At 40.7% G+C, this 21,831-nt stretch overlaps 1 protein-coding gene across 1 annotated transcript in view; it reads left to right on the top strand.

Moving 5' to 3' along the window:
• The window catches only part of LAMB4 (laminin subunit beta 4), a 149,355-nt gene that overhangs the window by 120,875 nt on the left and 6,649 nt on the right, over positions 1-21,831 (top strand). Inside the window, 6 exon segments of the mRNA XM_084977505.1 lie at positions 4,251-4,461; positions 5,097-5,258; positions 8,737-8,878; positions 13,378-13,585; positions 15,980-16,118; positions 20,740-20,913. Coding sequence (XP_084833631.1) covers positions 4,251-4,461; positions 5,097-5,258; positions 8,737-8,878; positions 13,378-13,585; positions 15,980-16,118; positions 20,740-20,913 — 1,036 coding nt within the window.

The following is a 21,831-nucleotide window of genomic DNA, read 5'->3' as shown; positions in this document are numbered from 1 at the left end:
ATTATATGTATACATTAGCTTCCATCTGCTAACCCTAACCCTTCAATCCATCCCTCCCCCAATCCCCTCCTCCTTGGCAACCACGAGTTTGTTCTCTGAGTCTGTTTCTGTTTCATAGATAAGTTCATTTGTGTCATATTTTAGATTCCATGTATAAATGATATCAGAAGGTATTTGTCTTTTTCTTTCTTACTTCACTTAGTATGATAATTTCTAGTTGCATCCATGTTGCTACAAATGGCATTATTTCATTCTTTTTTATGGCTGAATGGTATTCCATTGCATATATGCACTCCATCTTCTTCATCCATTTATCTGTCAATGGACATTTATGTTGCTTCCATGTCTTGGCTGTTGTTAATAGTGCTGCTATGAAAACAAAGGTACACATATCTTTTTGAATTATAGCTTTGTCCAGATATATGCCCAGGAGTATAATTGCTGGATTATATGGTAATTCTATTTTTAGTTTTCTGAGGAACCTCCATACTGTTTCCCATAGTGGCTGCACCAACTTACATTCCCACCAACAGTGTAGGAGGGTTCCCTCTTCTCCACACCCTCTCTGGCATTTATTATTTGTAGACTTTTTGATGATGACCGTTCGGACTGGTGTGAAGTTGTACCCCATTGTACTTTTGATTTGCATTTCTTTAATAATTACTGATGTTGAGCATCTTTTCATGAGATGCTATAAACCTTCTTTGAAGAAATGTCTGTTTAGGTTTTGGGCCCATTTTTCGAATGAGTTGTTTATTTATTTATTTATTTATTTTTATTTTCCCACTGTACAGCAAGGGGATCAAGTTATCCTTACATATATACATTACAATTACATTTTTCCCCCACCCTTTGTTCTGTTGCAACATGAGTATCTAGACAAAGTTCTCAATGCTATTCAGCAGGATCTCCTTGTTTATTTATTTTTTATCATTAGGTTGTATGAACTGTTTGTATATTTTGGAGATTAAGCCCTTTTTGGTCGCATCATTTAGAAATATTTTCTCCCATCCTATAGGTTACTTTTAGTTTTGTTTATGGTTTCCTTTGATGTGCAGAAGGAGGAAACTTTGTGTGGAGATTTGATTAGGTGCCATTTGTTTATTTTTTATTTTATTTCTGTTGCCTTGTAAAACCCAAAACATTCTATTGTTGAACCATACAAAGGTCTCATGTAATCAGCAGCCTGGAAATTCTAATATGGCCATATGGAAATGAGAGAGATATGTTTCCATGCCTTCCTGAGTATAAGCCACTCCACTTCCAGCATCCATAAATGCAAAAGAATATGAGGCAAAAAGAACTTAAACAGATATTTCTCATAAGAACTTTGTAGGCACATGGAGACATGTAACTTACTAGAAGCCCATTGTTTATATTGCATAGCTCTTAAAAATGAATGGAAGCCAAGCCAAAGCTAAGATCACCTTGGAGGAGAATTGAACTTTATTTTTTTTTTTATTTTTTTATTTTTTTTGTCTTTTTGCTATTTCTTTGGGCCGCTCCCGCGGCATATGGATGTTCCCAGGCTAGGGGTCGAATCGGAGCTGTAGCCACTGGCCTACACCAGAGCCGCAGCAACGCTGGATCCGAGCCACGTCTGCAACCTACACCACAGCTCACGGCAACGCTGGATCATTAACCCACTGAGCAGGGGCAGGGATCGAACCCGCAACCTCATGGTTCCTAGTCGGATTCGTTAACCACTGCGCCACGACGGGAACTCCGAGAATTGAACTTTAAAGCAAAATTTGAATTAGCTCATCTGCTGATCTCCCATGAGCTCCTTGTTATGTTTGTTATGTTTGGAAATGGCCAGACAGCTTGTTACTATCAGGAGAAGCAGCACTGAATTTATTTACACCTAACCCATCTAGTTGGGAGGTAAAGGGAAAATATACATGAAACCCATCTCAAGACAAAAAATACTGTCTGCTTTTCCCTTTTTTTTTTTTTCTTTTTAGGGCCACACCTGTGGCGTATAGAGGTTCCCAGGCTAGGGGTCAAATTGGAACTGCACCTGCCAGCCTACAACACAGCCACAGCAATGTGGGATCGGCTTCGCATCTGTGACCTGTGCTGTAGCTTGTGGCATCACTGGATCCTTAAGCCACTGAGTGAGGCCAAGGATCCAACCCACATCCTCATGGATACTAGTTGGGTCCTTAACCCCCTAAACCACAGTGGGAACTCTGTGCCTGCTTTTCCTTATCCTATGTCTATGTTCCTTTTTTGGCATCTGATCTTGAACCAAAAGAGAAAAGAAGAGATGGCAAATATGACTCTAATGAAAGGGCTACATTGAATGAAATCACTATTAACAGTGCTCAGTAAGTGTTACGTAAAGAACAAGGCATTTGCTCGGATTCCTCATCTGGAAGAAGGTGGCTAATGAAAGAACTGAAAATCCATTAGCAGTTATCTTAGCCAGGTAGAAAAAAAGCAAAACTGTTTCCATGCTAATCCGCTCAAACTTGCAGTCCAACAGCAGTTAAACTGGGCTTTCTCTCAATGCCTGACACTGTGCTGGGCAGCGGAGACGGGGAGTAAACACAGCAAGTCCTTGCCCCTTAGTCGCTCTAATCTTGTGGGGAAGCCAGGCGTATAAACAACCCCAAACAAGAAAAGACTCTATCAAAGCATCTTCAAGCTGCTTCGGGAGCAGAACAGCATTCTTCCTGGGTTTATTAGGATAGGCTTCACAGAGTAGAGATAAATTTGCCAGATAAATAAAGGCAGAAAATCATTCCAAGCAGTAGAAATGTGGCTTGTTGGTTGGTGGGTTGGTTGGTTGGTTGGTTGGTTTTAGGGTTGGTATGTGATAAATGAAATCATGGTATATTAAGAGTATGTTAGTATAAAAACCAGGAATGTTTAAAAGATAAAGTGTGGTTGTCATGCCTGGATTATGGTTAAGTAATCATTTAAGGCCCTACTCTATTATCGTTTACATTAAAGCATCCCATATTATTTTCATGAATGTATTTTCTACATTTTCATTAAAATATGGAAAATATAAAGAAGTGTTTAAGCAAACGGGCTCCAGAGTCAAACTACCTGGCTTCAAATATTCACTTCATCTCTTCTTATCACTGGGCACTTCCTACCATCAGAGCCTTGTTTTCCCACTTGTAATATGTGGGTGGTTGTGCTGACGTACACCTCCTGATGTTTTGTGAAAACTGGGAATGAGAATTGAGTGGAAGTATAGGCGTAGAGAAGCACTCAGCTGTTGGAGTTCCCTGGTGGCTCAACAGGTTAAGGATGCAGCATTGTCACTGCCGTGGCTCAGATTGCTGCTGTAGTGCGGACTCCATCTTTGGCCCAGGAACTTCTGCCTCCTCCAGACATGACAGACAGACAGAATGAATGAAAGAAAGAAAGGGAGGGAGGAAGGAAGGAAGAAAGAGGGAGGAAGGGGGAGGAGGGAAGGAAGGAAAGAAAGAGAAAGAAAAAGAAACAAAGAAAGAAGCAAAGCAAGCAAGAAAGAAAGGGTGGAGGGAGGGAGGAAAGAGAGACGGAGGGGAGAGAGGGAGGGAGGGAAAGGAAAAAAACAAAGAAGGGACTTAGCTTGTCATCAGCCTCGACATCAGAGGTCAGCAAACTGTAGTCTACCACCCAATCCTGCCAAAGGATAGGATTGCTGTAAATAAAGCCTCATTAGGAGACAGCCTCATCTATTTATTTACATGCTGTCTGTGGCTGCTGTCACTCTTCAATGCAGAGCTGAGTGGTGGTGACAGCAGTGTGATGGCTAAAGCATTTATACTCTGGCCTTTTGCAGAATGAGCTTGTCGACTCCTGCTCTATAGAGTGAGGTAAGCTTAGCTGATTCATCATTTTAGGGTTCATCTGGGTAGTCAAAATTAATATTCCGGATTGTTTCAGAGTGTTTTTTTTTATATTATCTCAGTTAATCTTCATAAATTATCATCATCACTTTGCAGATAAAGGAGACACAATCTAAGAGACTAATGAATTTGCTCAAAGATATACCCAGACCATAAAAGGAGAAGCCAGCGTTCAAATCCACATCTGCAGACTTCAGTCTCAGAGCTCTATAGTCTGTGTCTACAACACGACCTCTGACCCGTCCCCATGAAGTACAAGTTCAAGGGAGAGAATATTGAATTTTTGTATTGATTATAGGGACCGAGTCAGCATAGTCAAATTGAGGAATGATGATCTTGACAGCAGTGTATCATTTCATTTTTTTTTCACAAAATGTGTCTTACCTCACTTTGTGTTGATATAGATTCCTCAGAGAGCATCAAGCTGTATTATGAGAGTTCTTTATCTGCTGAAAAGAAAACTAATGACACAACAGCCATGACACGTCACTCTGAAAAAACCAGGAATGACTTCCTTACCACCTTGGATACACTAACCTCGAAAGGAAACTTGACACTAGAAAAATTAAAGCAGATCAAGATACCCGATATTCAAATATTGAAGGAAAAGGTACATATTCATCACAGTAAAGTTAATGTGTTGGTGGCTTCTACTTGATCTATAGACCTCTTCTCTTGTATTTCCCTGTTTCACATTTTATTTCTTTTTTATTTACATTTTATAAATATATGTAATCTCTCTATGCTCTATTATAGAACATAATGTAAATATATTTATATTTTATTTTTATTTCTTAAGTCGTTGTTTGAGAAACATCAAAGAGTAAGGATTGTGGCTTGATTTTATTACTTTATATTATTTACTGTTTCCAAAATGTAAAGATTATGGACATTTACCCCTCCTGCCTCATGATAAGTAAAAGGTAATTCTCATTTTTCTTTTAAATGAAATAAAGATAGGAATGCTAGGTGTTTGACTCTTTTCCCCCCAAGCTGTGAGTGTAAAAATGACATTGATTGGCACAAATGCCGATAATATATAAATTAGATATTTATTCAGTTACCTAGGAGATATTTAATGGGTCACATCTATGTACTAAGCATGAACAACTCTTGCAGATATACATACTATTAGAGCAGAGCCTTGCCTCAGTGAGCCTGGATGGTGTTAAGCAAACGAACAAACAAACAAAAACCCACTCTGCCAACAAGTTGCTTTTTAACATAAATCCTTTCTCTCCTCAGGTGTGTGGAGAACAAGGGCTCACACCGTGTGGGCACTTGCCCTGTGGTGCCCTGAGCTGCCACGGCTCCCTGACCCTCTCAAGGAACGACTTCCAGAAAGCTCAGGAAGCAGAGTCTGTGATGCACAATTTGAACAACCAGGTCCAAGGGTTGAAGAATCAGGTAAACGATGTCTTCTCTGACTTCATTTGTAAAGTTATAGAAATAGAAAAACAAACTATTGGAGTTCCCGCCATGGCTCAGTGGAAATGAATCAACTAGTATCCATGAGGATGAAGGTTCCATCCCTAGCCTCGCTGAGTGGTTAAGAATCCGGTGTTGCTGTGGCTGTGGTATAGGCCAGTGGCTGCAGGTCCTATTAGACCCCTAGCCTGGGAACTTCCATATGCCGCAGGTGAAGAAAAAAAAAAAACCTATTTGAAATTTTTAAAGCTTCCATTTAGCTTCTAAGTGAACGGATATAGTCTAGATGTTAGGTGTTCTTATACCTAGAAATATAGAATAAAAATATAGATGTGGCTATAAATGGTGATTTAGAAGTAGATGTGAATATTGACATATTTTCTCATATGTATCACATATACTCATATATACGTGTGTGCATATTTTATGTGTATACACGAAATATACATATATACACTATAATACATATAAGTGTGGTATATGTGTGCGTGCATATATATACGCACACACAGACATACACACCCACACACCCCCACTACATATAGTATATATGTATATGTATATAGTATATGTAGTGGGGGTGTGTGGGTGTGTGTGTTTCCAAAGAGAGAAAGAAAGAAGAGAAAAACCTCAAAGTATATGTTTATAGGACATACATAGGCTTGTGAAGATATGTTTCCTTTATAGTAAACATTGCATAGACATATATAGACTTCTAGCCTTGAAGCTTTGAAAAGTATAGAGCTCTCAAAGTAAAGAATAATTTTTTACAAGTTCAAGGGTATATCTGAAAGTCCACTAAAGAGACAAACTTTAATGTGAGCCTTAAATGTTAGAAAATATTTTAATGGGAATACACCCTAAATGCCTTGAACTCCTTTCTATGGTGATAGATATGATAAAATTGTTTTACTATTTAAGTGCCTGATACTGAAATCTCTAATAATTTTAAATGATTTCATTTACTTTTCTAGTCATATTAATAAATAGGTACAATTTTTAATTCTCTAGTTTTCTTTAATTTTGTTGGTGAATCCAATATAGTCACCTTGAAACGATGAATACAATGTAAGGTGCCCTGTGAATACATCAGATTCATCTTGAAAACAAGATAATGATCTTCCCCCCAGTTTGCACTTTTTTTTCGACAATATATATAGAGCCTTTGATGAAGAAGAAATAGCTCTTAAAGAGCTGAAAATTTTTTTACCAATATAAGGTAAATATTGTATCAGTTAGCATTCTTGATTGCAAGCAATGGAAACCAACTCCTGAACAAAAAGGAAATGTATGCAAGGACATCAAGGTCTCAGACTTGACAGAGGATAGAGAGCCAGCCTTGAGAATGGGATGAGAAATACAGTTGAGACACACTTGTGCGCATGCGCACATGATTTGTTCCGTAATCCTCGGGTCCGTGTAGTCCAGCTGGACCTACATCCGAGCTCCAATTTAGATTAAGGAGCAAGCGTCTGATTATAGTCACGCTGGAGAACATTCCTACATAGACTAAATGTTGAACAGTTTTATTTACATAGTCGTAATTATGTATTGCTACCTAGTTTTTCACTTAGATGTTATTTTTCATTGCTTTAACGAATATTCATTGAGTACCTACTGCATGTATCTAGATGCTGGGAGAAACAGCACTGAACAAATGCAAACCCAGGTTTTGCGTCCCTGTGGTTAAAACAATCCTTAACGTTTAATGTAATTTTAAACTGTTATATCGCCCCACCAATTCCAAACTGTTAATTTTTTAAGATAACCCCTGTAGTATATATTAGCAGAATCTGGCTTCATCAGCACATAAATGGAGAACTGGCAAAGGATGGAGGTTGTCATGTTGATAAAATGGTATGCTATTTTCCTCTCGATTAGAAGGGAAAATCATGCCAGAAGAGATTACTAGAGAATTCTCAGGAGTCATGGCAGAGGATGGATTGCAGAGAGATGTTTTAAGAGTGAAGTAATTTAGCAATCTCTTTCTTTCTGGAAATGGTATCAACTAATCCATCTGAGATTTCATCTGGATAATCTGGTGCTTCCTGTCCAGAGTACTGCTTTTTGGAATTCTCACCTTACATCTCTGCATTCTTACTTACTGCTTATACATTTTATATTTTTATTGAACTATAACATACGTCACTGTGTTAGTTTTGGTATATAACATAATGATGTATGTATATATTGCAAAATGATTAGCACAATAAATTTAATGTCCACCACATGTCACTACGCTTCATTCTTGTGATGAGAACTTTTAAGAGCTCTCTTAGCAACTGCTATCCATTTTAAAGCTTTATAAGTTCTAGAGAATTAAGGAGCAACTCCAAAAAATTAAGATACATATTTTTAACCAGGTAAATACTTCTTTGGTTACCACTAAATCTTTTGCCACAAAATCCGTATGGCTCAAATTAAGCTGGCTGCTTTTGTGGGGAAATAAAGGGAGGTTTTTTTTCTTTTTTCTTTTTTTTTTTCTTCCCTAGCTCTGTTTGACCCTAATTAGCCCTGCTTCTGTCACAATTAATTTATTCAGTATAGCTCAGCTTGTGGATGATATTGTCCTATTGCTCTCTGTTTTTTTTTATCTTTCTCTAATTTGTTGGAATCCCAAGAAGAAGTCCATGACCTTTTTCAAGTCACACAATTAAGATTTGCACTTCTAGTTTATAAGCATTTTAGTTCTATCGTTTCTCCACCAAGTGTTTGGAATTTATCTTTGTAGCCTGCTCTGAGTTCAAACTCATTTATTAAAGAGAGGAACGCTTTCTTTTTAGCTCTCAAGGAAAGCACATTGTTTGAGGAGTTCCTGTGTGGCTCAGTGTGTTAAGGATCCAGCGTTGTCACTGCAGCAGGTCACTGCTGTGTCATGGATTCAGTTCCTGGCCTGAGAATTTCCACAAGCCATGGGTGTGGCCAAAAAAAAGGACAGTACATTATTTGAATTTGAGGAACATTTAAAAGAATAACTCTTTTAACTTATATTAAACTTATTATTTAAGCTTATTAATATTTTAACTTATGTTACAGAAAATATTCTCAACTCATTAAATATAATGATCACTGTAGATAAGAAGTCCTGAGTTACAGTGAAGTAACTTCTGTGGAACTCGTCAATGTTACTGAATGCTAACATCTCATTCAAACAGAATTTGCGTTTTAGATTTGTATCAGGAAGTCATTATGATGACATCAATAATTGTTTTCAAATATTGATTTTGATTACTGATGGTGTTTTAAGAGATATGTTCACATTATTAAGAAAACATGGTAGTGAAAATAAATAATATCACCTTTTGAAACAGTCCTTTACAATGAATTTATTATATAATTATCTAGACTTCCTTTGTATTTTTAGTGAGTTTTATTTGGTCCAGCGAACTAAGAATCATCACAGAATGTGCCACGTTGTTGTGTGTTTGCCTCATTGTTGTGTTTTTTCTAATTCCAGATCAAAAAATGTAAGCTGGCAGAATTCTCCAAAAATAATGCTTTACAGCTAAGCAAGAAACAGAGGACTATAAAAAACCAAAGTGAATCTGAAGAAGAAAAAATGAATCTTTTAATCAAAAACCTGAAAACGTTTTTGTCAGGTAATTTTTTAAAAAATTTTTAGGACTAGTTTTTTTTCCCCTTCTCCTTCTCTTCCTCCTCCTTCTTCTTTTTCTTCCCCTTTAATGTATACTCAAACATCACAACCAATTCCAAATCACATTTGTTGAAAATGTCATGTATAAATCAGAAACATGATGTACTCCTTGATTTTAAAGTTTTTTGTTTTTTTTTTTTTTCCCTCTCTCTCTCTCTTTTTACAGCTGCATCTGCAGCACATGGAAGTTCTCAGGCTAGGGGCTGAATGAAAGCTGCAGCTGCTGGCCTACGCCACAGCCATGGCAACTCAGAATCTGAGCCACATCTGCAACCTATGTCACAGCTTGTGGCAATGCCAGATCCCTAACCCACTGAGCAAAGCCAGGGTTTGAACCCACATCCTCATGGACACTATGTGGGGTTCTAAACCCACTGAACCATAATGGGAACTCCAATTTTAAATTTCCTTTTTTTTTATTTTTTTTGTCTTTTTAATGTAGCTGAGGTTCAACACTGCATGGAACTGATCTTAGGAGACTTTCTTTCCCATAGCCATCTTCTAAAGCCAATAATTTAATATCCTCCTCATGAATTAATTGACAGTTGTGATGTCAGTTGCACTCTTTGCAATCACTTTATTAAATCCATTTACTCTTTGTAAAAGACTCCCGTGGTCAAGTATTTTTTCCATCTCAGTGTTTCTAGAAATTGTATTAGCAGCTCTAGTCCTGATTTTCAAAATAAGGGAGGTTGGGGGTGGGAAATAGGTAACAAAAATAATCAGTAAAAATGACCAGAATAGGAGTTCCCGTCGTGGTGCAGTGGTTAACAAATCCGACTAGGAACCATGAGGTTGCAGGTTTGGTCCCTGCCCTTGCTCAGTGGGTTAACGATCGGCATTGCCCTGAGCTGTGGTGTAGGTTGCAGACGCGGCTCGGATCCCGCGTTGCTGTGGCTCTGGTGTAGGCCGGCGGCTACAGCTCCAATTCGACCCCTAGCCTGGGAAACTCCATATGCCGCAGAAGCGGCCCAAAGAAATAGAAAAAAAAAAAAAAAATGACCAGAATAATCAGTAAAGATGGAGGTGGAATTAGTCAACTGGACTCTTTCTAGTTTGTTTGAAAGCAATTTTTTTTTTTTTTTTTTTTTTTTTGCGTTTTAGGGCCACACCCATGGCATATGGAGGTTCCCAGGCTAGGGGTCAAATCCGAGCTGTAGCTGCCAACTTACACCACAGCAACATGGGATTCGAGCTGCGTCTGTGACCTACACCATAGCTCACGGCAACGCCGGATCCTTAACCCACTGAGCGAGGCCAGGGATCAAACGTGCAACCTCATGGTTCCTGGTCAGATTTGTTTCTGCTGAGCCACGACAGGAACTCCTAAAAGCAAATTTTTAATGGTGAGCTTGATGGGTTATTATTGACTAGGATTGTTGATTATTGATTGCTGTTGACAAAAATCTGGGAACTGTGTGAAAAACACATTAGCTATTTCTCAAATATAAGTCAATTCATGCACCAAAACAAAAACAAAAATCAGAACTGCCACAGCAGTTGTACAAAGATGTGGAATAGGGTCCAGAGCCCCAGCAAGTGTTCAAAAAGCAGGTTCTGCCTGTTTTTCTCCGAGTTCACTGGGTCATAGAGCTCATTCCCATACAAGTCCTGGTTCTCATTGCTATTAAATAAGCTTCTAATAAAAATTTCACTTTAATTAGCCTCAGGAATTGGGGGGAAGGGAAGATGTGTTCAGATTATTACAACAAGAATTAGTGTAGACATCGAGAAAAATCCTGTTCCAGAAAATGAACTTCCCTGGTGAGGGTCCTGAGATTCTTGGTCCCCAGGAAGCAGTGCCCTTCACCTGCCCAATTCTTCTCTTCTCTTGGCTATAAAACCCAAGTAAAATTATCATTACATTTATGGTGGTCACACTATTCCACTCTTTTTTGGCCATCTTAATATTTTCCTTATGGTCTTAATTCCTTTTTTTTTTTTTTTGTCTTTTTTGCCATTTTTTGGGCTGCTCCCGCTACATATGGAGGTTCCCAGGCTAGGGGTCGAATTGAAACTGCAGCCTACGCCAGAGCCACGGCAACGTGGGATCCAAGCCACGTCTGCAACCTATACCACAGCTCACAGCAACGCCAGACCCTTAACCCACTGAGCAAGGCCAGGGATTGAACCTGCAACCTCATGGTTCCTAGTCGGATTCGTTGACCTCTGCGCCACGACGGGAACTCCCTGAATTCCTTATTAACAGAGTTATGTGTCATTTTACCTGAAAATGAATTTATAATCACCTTTTTATTATGGCCATACCCACAGCATATGGAAGTTCCAGGGCCAAGGATTGAATCCGAGCCACAGCTATGACCTATACCACAGCTGTGGCAATGCTAGATCCTTAACCCACTAAGCTGGGCCAGGGATTGAACTCATGCCTCCACAGTTATCCAGCCTGCCGCAGTCAGATTCTTAACCCATTGTGCCACAGCAAGAACTCCTGCAAATTTATAATCACTTAAATTTGAATTTTTAATCTCATAATAAACGCCAATCAATGTTTCATGACTGAATAGAAGGTTAAATTTAATTCACTTTTTATTAGAGCTTTCGTTTTTTTAAATTACTCAATGAATAGAGCTTTCGTTTTAACAAATGTTACTATTTTTATAAAGAGCCAATTCCATGATTCTTTTAGAATGTGGTTTTCATTTCTTCCCCCAAAAATTCTTGTCACATTTTTTCAAAAACATTACAAGAAGTAAAATATTCCTTTTATATTAAATGAAAGAACCAAAGCAAAAATGGTTACAAAGAGGATATATACACGTGTCGTGTCACTCAAATGCTGAAACTCTTCCAAGGCTCCCACTATGAATGAAATCTGGCTTTCTTAACCCCACGTTTGGGGGCTTGGGTGATCTATTCCCAGCCTTCCTGAACTCCTGCTCCTTCTTTTTTTTTTAACTTCTTTTAAAAATTTTTTTCTTTTTCAGATGCTTTTTTAGACACCCCACTCTGCAGCCAGGAGTGATTCTCGAGCTGTCGCCTGTTCCTCCCTGAGCCTTTGCTTCTGCTGAGACCATTCTTACCCACTCCCTTCACCCCACATCTCCAGAAACTTAATCTGTGCAGGCCTTGAAGACAGGGTTTAAATGCTCTTTTGAAGTATCTTCTCCCTCTGAACTCCACATTGTGTTGACTTACATTAATCACCTCTGTCCTTAAGGGATCATTAATCATCTAGAACTACTTTTTTTTTTTTTTTGTCTTTTTTTGTTGTTGTTGTTGTTGTTGTTGTTGTTGTTGCTATTTCTTGGGCCACTCCCGCGTCATATGGAGGTTCCCAGGCTAGGGGTCCAATCGGAGCTGTAGCCACCGGCCTACGCCAGAGCCACAGCAACACGGGATCCGAGCCGCGTCTGCGACCTACACCACAGCTCACGGCAACGCCGGATCGTTAACCCACTGAGCAAGGGCAGGGACCGAACCCTCAACCTCATGGTTCCTAGTGGGACTACGTTAACCACTGCGCCACGACGGGAACTCCTAGAACTACTTTTGATTCCCCACTTGATGGTATGCCCCTGGGCGGTCAGATCTATGTCTAATTCATCTCTAACTTCCACCATGGGACTCAGCATTAAGAAGGAGCCAGAGAGACAAACACTAACAGTCCACCTTCCACTTCAGTTCTCATAGGGGGTCAAATTTTATTTTTCTGAAAATTGGGTAGAGATGTATTTTAAAGTTTCTTTATAATTTGTGATTCACACTATATGTTACTCCGTCTTGTAGCAGAGTAACAGGTGTTTGAGAAATCATACTAAGTATGGTTACCCAATTATGCAGATGAGCAAAATTTGTAAGCCTTTTCAATGTCACGGAGGATTTGTGTAGAGTTTTGTTGAGTCCAACCCAATGCGTTCCCATTGTCTCATTCACGGTGTTTGAATCGTAAGGGCAGGCATCTGAACATTTTTGTTGGTTTTGAATCTGTGCTTCTAATAAGCAATTCTTGTGGGACATTTTGTAGAACACTCAATATCCGAAATCCGCTGCTTTTTGTTGTTCCAACAAGCATTTGTGCAGGATGTATTCAGCATTATGTGAGCAGTGTTTCTTTCAGAGAGGAGGGAAAATTGAGGGTGAAGAAGAATCTTTAGGGAGTTCACGCTGTGGTGCAACAGGATGGGCAGTGTCTCTGTGGCACCAGGACACAGGTTTGATCCCTGGACCAGCACAGTGGGTTAAGGATCTGGCTTTGGTCATTTGAAGCTCACATCTGATCCCTGGACCAGGAGCTCCATATGCTCCAAAAAAAAAAAAAAAAGAAGAAGAATATTTGGGACATATATTATCTAATCTCTATATTCTAGGGACGCATAATCAAATGCAAATGCTTAGAATTTGTTGTGGTGATATTTCCAAGATAGAGTGATAAGAAGACACAATTAACACAATTACCTAAAACCCTCCTTCTTATTTAAGAGGAAATCGTGCCTCCAGAGGACATAGAGAAGGTTGCACATCGTGTACTTGGCATCCACTTACCGAGAGCCTTGCAAAATCTAACCCCTGAACTTGACAAAACACAGAAATTTTCACAACTCTGTGAATACCATAGGACAGATGAGAACAGTCTAAATCAAGCAGCAGATGGAGCCCGAAAGGTTTTAAGGGAGGCAAAAGCAGTTGAGTAAGTACAATATGAATATTCTCTTGAGCTGCTAAAAGGCCATCTGAAAAATGTTTGCCCAAGGAGCCATAATGTTCAAATGAAATTGCCCTCCAATAATTCATTGCCCAAAATGAGGGCTAAGCTCTCTGTGGAGGTGCCCCAGGAAGCTGGAGAAGTGGGAGGTCATGTGCTGAGATGCTCCTTTCCCTTTTCCCTTAGACTCTGCCCTTCCAGTGATCTGTTACCTTTTTTTACCAAGATGCACCAATAAATGCCATATGTTACCTATATGGCAATACCTTAGCAAGTGACAGGAATATCTGTGTGTTTTTCCATTCTTATATACCTATTTGGGGTTCTTTCTGTATTTACTATGATAAGCAGTACTTTAAAAATCTAAGTTAAAAAAAAAATCCCATTACAAAGGTAGGATGGTGAGGAAGAGAATAAATTGACACTGGTGCCCTAGGAATGGTAGAGGAATGGATGATATTACAGTGCACAGTGACTAACTCTTGCTTTCTTCTACCCTTGTTGACTTTGCCAAGCAGGAGGAAAAGGCGTCTTGATGTTTTTAGGAGCATGGGGTGCTGCGGGTCAAGGTTATAGGGTTGGTGGGCAGTGGTAACATCACCAACATCCACCACCATTTCTGGATGCCCAAAAGCAGAGTTGAGACAGGAGCTGCCTTCACTGCCTCACCATCCACTTAAATAAATGACATGCATCAGACTCAACAGAAACCCCAGCTCCTTCCAGTTTTAATATTTAAAATGAAGAAGATTAAGTAACTGGGGCATAGCCACACAGCTATTAAAAATGTTGCCAACAAAGGATTTTTAGTAACATGCAGAGATTCTTACAGTGTAATGTTAATGCTTTTAAAAAGAAGATAACAGATTATACACGGAAGAGGACCTCAGTCATGAAAAGGAAAATTCTTGTAGGACAAAAATGCTGGAATATTCCAATATTTTAAAGGGTGGTAGGATTACTGGTAAATTTTCCCTTCCTGATTTTTTTAATCTTCTTTTTTTTTTTTTTTTTTTTTGGTCGGGGGGGGGTACTTGTTAAATTTACTATAATGAGCAATATACTGAAAATTTAAAAAAAGAAACACAGTAAAAAGAGATAGGGGGGTGCTATGACAAGGGAAGACTCCAGAACCCCTACTATAACTGGAAGAAAAAGTATGGAAGGGGAAATCTACATATTGTATGATTCCAGTTAGAGGATGTTCTGAAAAAAGCAAAGCTATGGAGATAGTGAAAAAAATCGGTGTTTGCAGGAGTTGAGGGGAAGGATGACTAGGCAAACACAGAGGAATTTTAGGACAGTGAAAATACTCAGTTTGATACTATTATGATAAATACATGTCATTACACATTTGTCCAAACCCATAGAATGGACAACACCAAGAGTGAGCCCTAATGTAAACGATGGACTTTGGGTGATTATGATGTGTCAGTGTAGGTTCATCACTTGTAACAAATGTACCCTCTGGTGCAGGGTGGCGGTGACTGGGGAGGCTGGGCATGTGGGGGCGGGGGGGCAGCATGTATGTGGGGGTCTCTGTTCTTCCTCTGATTTGTTATGAACCTAAAGCAGTTCTTTGAAAATTAGTCTCTTTTTTTTTTTTTTGAAAAGAGAGAGACATTATCACTGGAAGGAGTGGATGGGTTGGATAGAGAAAGAAAGGGGTGTTTGCAGTTTAGCTCTTTTAACTCTCACACAAGCATTTCTAAGGATGCATCTGCTCTTTCCCTGACTTGGTACATTCTTCCAAAGGTGCTTCTCAGCCCATAGATCTAAGACTGTTGACTTGAGGTGAGCCCATTTCTGTAAAATAGACTATCACTTGGAATGCTTGTGATTTTAACCTCTGACTGGGCCCCTGGGCGGCTGGAATGTCAGTGAAGCTTAAATAAACCTGAATAAACAGAGCCTGAAAACCCAGGGCCTTTCGTCCTCTGTTTGTTCTCTGGGAGCCTCTTGATTCCTCCACCCCCACTCCAATAAGGATTTCGAGAGTGTTGCTTAAGTTTGAGAAATCAGGGAACTGGAATTGGCTGAAGATAGGGGTTTTTTTTTTGTCGTTGTTCCAAGCTTGGCAGTTTTATCCCCCAAATATCTCTGCTTATGACAAACTAAAAAGAAATGAGAACAGTACCCTTGATTTCCATTTCTGGTGAAATCTATATCTATGTATGAATATATATGTATTTTTATTGGCATTTATATGTACCTATTTCTCAAAATGAAGACTTCAGCATTTTGCCTTGCTTATGAGTAATTTAAATTTACTCTATGAATAATTCAATAAAGTTTTTGGTTGAGTCGAATGAACTGTCAAGGTGAAATAAGTGAATACTTTGTATTTATCTAATCTGATATGTTAATATCTTACCTTAGAAAAGCAGCCAGCACTCTATTAAATCTGGACAAAGTGTTGAATAAATTGCAGCAAGTTCAAATCACTCAAGGGGGAGTGAATTCTACCATCACACAGCTGACTGCCAAGATAACAAGAATAAAAAAGAATGTACCGCAGGTATTTCTCTATCTCCTTTGAAACTAACCTGAAATCGATTTTGAGTGTGGATACAAATAGTTTTTAGTGTCTGTCAATGTCAGGCTTGTCTTAACTGTCTGATGGGATTATCATGATGATAAATATGATTATGATAGTATTATGCCTTTAATTAATGTTCTAAGGAGTTCTCCCAGCATTAGTTCATCTCATTGTTGACTAAGCCCAGGGGACAAAGTCGATGCTCCCACCAGCTTGTAAATGAAGAAACTAAGACTCAGGGAGGTTAAGTGACTTACTTAAGGTCACACAGTTAATTAATGATAGATTTGAGGCCAGAGTTTCTCTCTTCTGATACCAGGGAAAGTAATAGATTTTTTTTTTAGGGCTGAACCCATAGCATATGGATCCCTGGCTAGGGGTCGAATCAGAGCTGCAGTTGCTGGTCTACACCATAGCCACAGCAACACCAGATCTGAGGTGCATTTGGAACCTATACTGCAGCTTGTGGCAACGCCAGATCATTAAGCTACTGAGTGAGGCCAAGGGTCTAACCCTCATCCTCATGGGTACTAGTTGGGTTCTTAACCTGCTGAGCCACATGGAAACTCCGAGTTTGTTTTTGTTTTTTTTTTTTTAAATGGCCACACCCACTACATATAGAAATTCCCAGGCCAGGGATTGAATCTGAGCCAAAGGCAATGCCGGGTCCTTTAACCCACTGCACCAGGATAGGGATGGAGTCCACATCTCCACAGCAACCCAAGCCATTGCAGTCAGATTCTTAACCCACTGTGTCATAGCAGGAACCTCAGTAACAGATGTTTGAAAGCTCGCTTCCCCCCAAAAATTAAGTGAATTGTTGACAGCTTTTTATAACTAAACTTGCATAAGATCACATCAGGATATCCTAAGACTGAAAGAAGATCCTACCCCAAAGAAAGGGTTCCACCCAGAGTTTGATAGGAATAAAACCATGGTTTAGCCATGGAAGAGGAAGGCTGGCAATTGGAGATCAGAACAGGACCTAGTCTGAGAGTCTGTGACGGGTCTTTCTCCCAGACTCCGTAACCCATTCCCAGCAGATTATGAGTTTCTCAGTGTCTGTTCTTCATCGGAGTTTTAGATTTTAAATGCACGCGTCTTGAGAAGAAAAGCAGAAAGCCCCAGTACAGGAAGTAGAGCACCAGAAAATTCAAAGCTTGAATAGGATGAGGTTGCCTATATCAAGAAGCAGAAAAATAAAGATCTGGAGTTCCCGTCGTGGCGCAGTGGTTAACGAATCCGACTAGGAACCATGAGGTTGTGGGTTCGGTCCCTGCCCTTGCTCAGTGGGTTAAGGATCCGGCGTTGCCATGAGCTGTGGTGTAGGTTGCAGACGCGGCTCGGATCCTGCGTTGCTGTGGCTCTGGCGTAGGCTGGCGGCTACAGCTCCAATTAGACCCCTAGCCTGGGAAACTCCATATGCCGAGGGAACGGCCCAAGAAATAGCAAAAAAAAAAAAAAAAAAAAAAAAGAAAAGATCTCCCTGTTGTCCCCTCCTAAGCATCTACTCTAGAACAAGGGTTGGCAAAATACAGCCTAGGAGCCAAATGGATGCACCAACTGTTGTTGTATCCAAAGTCACAAATCACATTGGAATCCAGCCACATATTGCCCATGGATGCTTTGGTGCCACGACGGCACAGAATTGCATGGCTGCAGCAGAGACTTTGTGGACCACAAAGTATAAAACATTTACTGTCTGGCCCTTGACAGAAAAAGCTTGCAGATTCCTACTCTAAAAATTTCATACTGTGCCCAAGGGCACAGGCAGGGGCTTCCATTTCTAACGATATGGTGGACCAGAATACCAAGCACCCCTCTTAGTAGAAAAAAAAACTTGAATATCTCAGGTACGATATTTTCACAATTTATTAATGCATGGCTGAATTAGTAAGAAATGGAGGGAATCTTCAGAGGCCAAAATGACAGGAAAGCAAGCTCCAGAGAGGTAATCAAGCAGGAACTTGACAGCAGGCAGAGGGCCTCTCCAATCCCTGGTATATTAGAACTTCTGGTCATGATAGCTGCCATGCAAAACAGGAAAAAAACAGGAGTTCCCGTCGTGGCTCAGTGGTTGACAAATGCGACTAGGAACCATGAGGTTGCAGGTTCGATCCCTGCCCTTGCTCAGTGGGTTAGGGAACCGGTGTTGCAGTGAGCTGTGGTGTGGGTTGCAGATGTAGCTCGGATCCCGCATTGCTGTGGCTCTGGTGTAGGCCGGTGGCTACAGCTCCAATTTGACCCCTGGCCCGGGAACCTCCAGACGCCGCAGGAGCAGCCCTAGAAATGGCAAAAACAAACAAACAAACAAACAAAAACAAAAAACAAAAAAAAACAAAAACAAAAAACAGGGAGAAAACAAAGCCCATGCAAGGAGGGGATGGGACCCTTACACGGAACGATGACCCCAAAAGGCAACCCTCAGGGAGATGTAAGTTATTACAGTGAGAGAAGGATGGAAGGAAGGACAGAGAGAGAAAAAGAGAGAGAAAAGACATTAGCCTCTGCTTGGCGGCGGAAAGTCTTCACTAAGAATTACTAACCACGAGCTGGCTGTCAGGTGAGATAGGGCTAGAAGTCACAATACGTGGGTGACCGCCCACAAACCAAACTAAAAATGTCATTTAAAATGGTCCTGGGTTGGCAGGGCCCTCAGATGCTGGATAGATGAGAAACCCTTTCCAAAGGAATGCACCTTAAAACCAGGTGTCAAAGGACTCCCCCAGACACAGAAAAAAGCAAGAGTCATCAGAAACAGTAAACGAGAATCAGAATGCAGGAGACAGTGGATACTCCTGTGATTGGATATTCAATACAAAATGACAGTGATTATTGGAGTTCCCATTGTGGCTCAGTGGTTAACGAATCCAACTGGTTAACCAAGAGGTTACGGGTTTGATCCCTGGCCTCGCTCAGTGGGTTAAGATCTGGCATTGCTGTGAGCTGTGGTGTAGGTCAAACACAGATTGGATCCCGCGTTGCTGTGGCTGTGGTGTAGGCTGGCAGCAACAGCTCCTATTAGACCCCTAACCTGGGAACCTCCATATGCCTCAGGAGCAGCCCTAGAAAAGACAAAAACAAAAAAACAAAAAAAAAAACCCCAAAGCAAACAAACAAAAAAACCCAAAATGGCAATGATTATTATGTTTGAGATAATCGAAGAAGGCATGAAAGGTTGACCAAAGAACAAGGGACAAGAGATAACAAATGACCAGTCAGACTTTACTTCTAGATATGACAAGTTTAGTCACTGAAATAAGAAACAATTATAAGGTGTTCATTATTGCTTATAACAGACAAAAAAAATTAGAAGCCACCTGCCTCCACAGAAAATAGAAAAATAAATTGGGAGGAGTTCCAGGGTGGCCTAATGGGTTAAAGGCCCAACATTGTCACTGCCGTGCCTTAGGTTGCTGCTGTGGCGTGGGTTCAGTCCCTTGCCGGGGAACTTCCACATGCCACAGGCGCAGCCAAAAGAAAGAAAGAAAAATAAATTTTTGTTTCTTCAAACAACAGAATACTTTAAATTGGTAAAAATGAATAAACCAGAGTTAGGCAAATTAACTTAGGTGACCTGTACAAGCATAATTTTGAATTAAAAAATGCAAGTTGCAGAAATACACTGGATAATGTTTGTACAATTTTTTTTCTTCTTTTGTCTTTTTTGTTGTTGTTGTTGTTGTTGTTGCTATTTCTTGGGCTGCTCCCGCGGCATATGGAGGTTCCCAGGCTAGGGGTCGAATCGGAGCTGTAGCCACCGGCCTACGCCAGAGCCACAGCAACGCGGGATCCGAGCTGCGTCTGCAACCTACACCACAGCTCACGGCAACGCCGGATCGTTAACCCACTGAGCAAGGGCAGGGATCGAACCCGCAACCTCATGGTTCCTAGTCGGATTTGTTAACCACTGCACCACGATGGGAACTCCCTGTATAATGTTTTAAAGTAGAAAATACAGGGGAGTTCCTGTCGTGGCTCAGTGGTTAACGAATCCAACTAGGAACCATGAGGTTGCAGGTTCGACCCCTGGCCTTGCTCAGTGGGTTAACGATCCGGCGTTGCCATGAGCTGTGGTGTAGGTTGCAGACGTGGCTCGGATCCCGCGTTGCTGTGGCTCTGGCATAGGCCAGTGGCTACAGCTCCAATTCGACCCCTAGCCTGGGAACCTCCATATGCTGCGAGAGTGGCCCCAGAAATGGCAAAAAGACCAAAAAAAAAAAAAAAAAAGTAGAAAATACAGTATGTGGTTGTATATGAATAAGATAGCCTAAAAGGCACGTAGCAGTACATGGAATGGCCAATATTAGATTCAGGGTATTGGTTACCCTTGGGGGAAATAGAAGAGATATAAGGGGGGTGGTACCCCCAGGGCCTTGGTTTATTCTTAAGCTGGCTGAAGGGTACATGGATATATGCTATCTTTTCTCTTAGGCTCCCTTGTCTGTCTGAAATATTTCATAACTTTTTAATGAAAACGCAAAGGAACAATTTTCCTTTTACACCTAACTTATTTTGGGGATGGGTAATTACATTACTTATTTTCTTGTTTGTTGCATAAAGAGACTTTTCTCCTTCCTTGTTTTCCAATCAACAACAGGTTGCAAATCAAGCCCAGGAGACGAAGAACAGGCTGGACCTGGTAAAGCAGTGGTCAGTGCTGGAGAGCAGACTTGCTGGGCTGCAGAACAAGTTGCAGAGGAACCAGGACGAGGCCATGTGTGTGCGGGCTCGGGCCGAAGCGGCCCGGCGCCAAGCTGGGGGCCTTGAGGAGGTCATTAGTCCCACCCCGCTACCAAAAGCAGACAAACAGTGCTTCTTTGAAGGATAATCCCTAAACCCCAGATTTGTGTGCCTTTTGTCAGCATTTCCTTTAGTGCCAGCTCTATGATCTGTGGTGTATGTTTGTAGGGACCCCGCTGGGCACAGAGCCCTCTCTGTAAGTAGAGGGCTGTCTGAAGAAAAGACAAGTTTTTGGCCAAATTATGTTAGAGTGTTTACCCCCAATCCTGCATTGCTAGTGGTATCTGGGTCAAATGTCTCCTAAACTTCCAAACATTTCCAATTTATGTCATGGGTATATCTTGTGTTTGCCCTGCATGCTAATTAAATGACATAAAAGATAAAGAAAAGAAGTGAAAGTCCTCAGCCAAAGAACAGATCAAGTTACGAAAATCAGAATGAGTTTATGAAACAGTTGTGAAAATGGCCTATTCGTTTTGGTTGCTGAAAGAAACCATCAGCTCATTTTCTTAGCAGGGAATCTTTGGTTGGCAGCGTTAATACAGCAGCTTCAGCCAAAGAAATTGGTTGAGTGTTTTTCCAATTAGTGGATTCTCTTGTTCTTGATTCCTAATGTGCTGGGTACGTTTTCCACTGACTTGGGTGTTGGGGACATTTTTTTATGGGGCAGAGGCTGACAAAGGTGCTCCCTGCCCACCCTCTCCCACCTCGGTGTTCTGGTCCTGCATCAGACACATGTTTATCTGTTTGACATAATAGGATGACAGCCTCTCAGGCCGACCCTGAAGATTTTCATTCTGATACTCAGGGAGCCCTTCCTAACTTCCTGCCTCTCTTCTTGCCTCATTCCACTCTCATCTTGGGGCCAAGCAAATAAAAGGTCCTTGCTCCCTCTGACCTTCACCTTGCACTTGAAACCAGTCAACCCAGCTGAACCAAACCTCTTAGG

Source organism: Sus scrofa, chromosome 9 (assembly GCF_054392235.1).
Source record: "Sus scrofa isolate SSC_HxYL_T2T_F1_AM1 chromosome 9, Sscrofa_HxYL_maternal_Yorkshire_Landrace_v2.0, whole genome shotgun sequence".
NCBI lineage: Eukaryota > Metazoa > Chordata > Mammalia > Artiodactyla > Suidae > Sus > Sus scrofa.
Note: the sequence above shows the minus strand (reverse complement) of the source record. Positions and strands in the feature narration are given on the sequence as shown.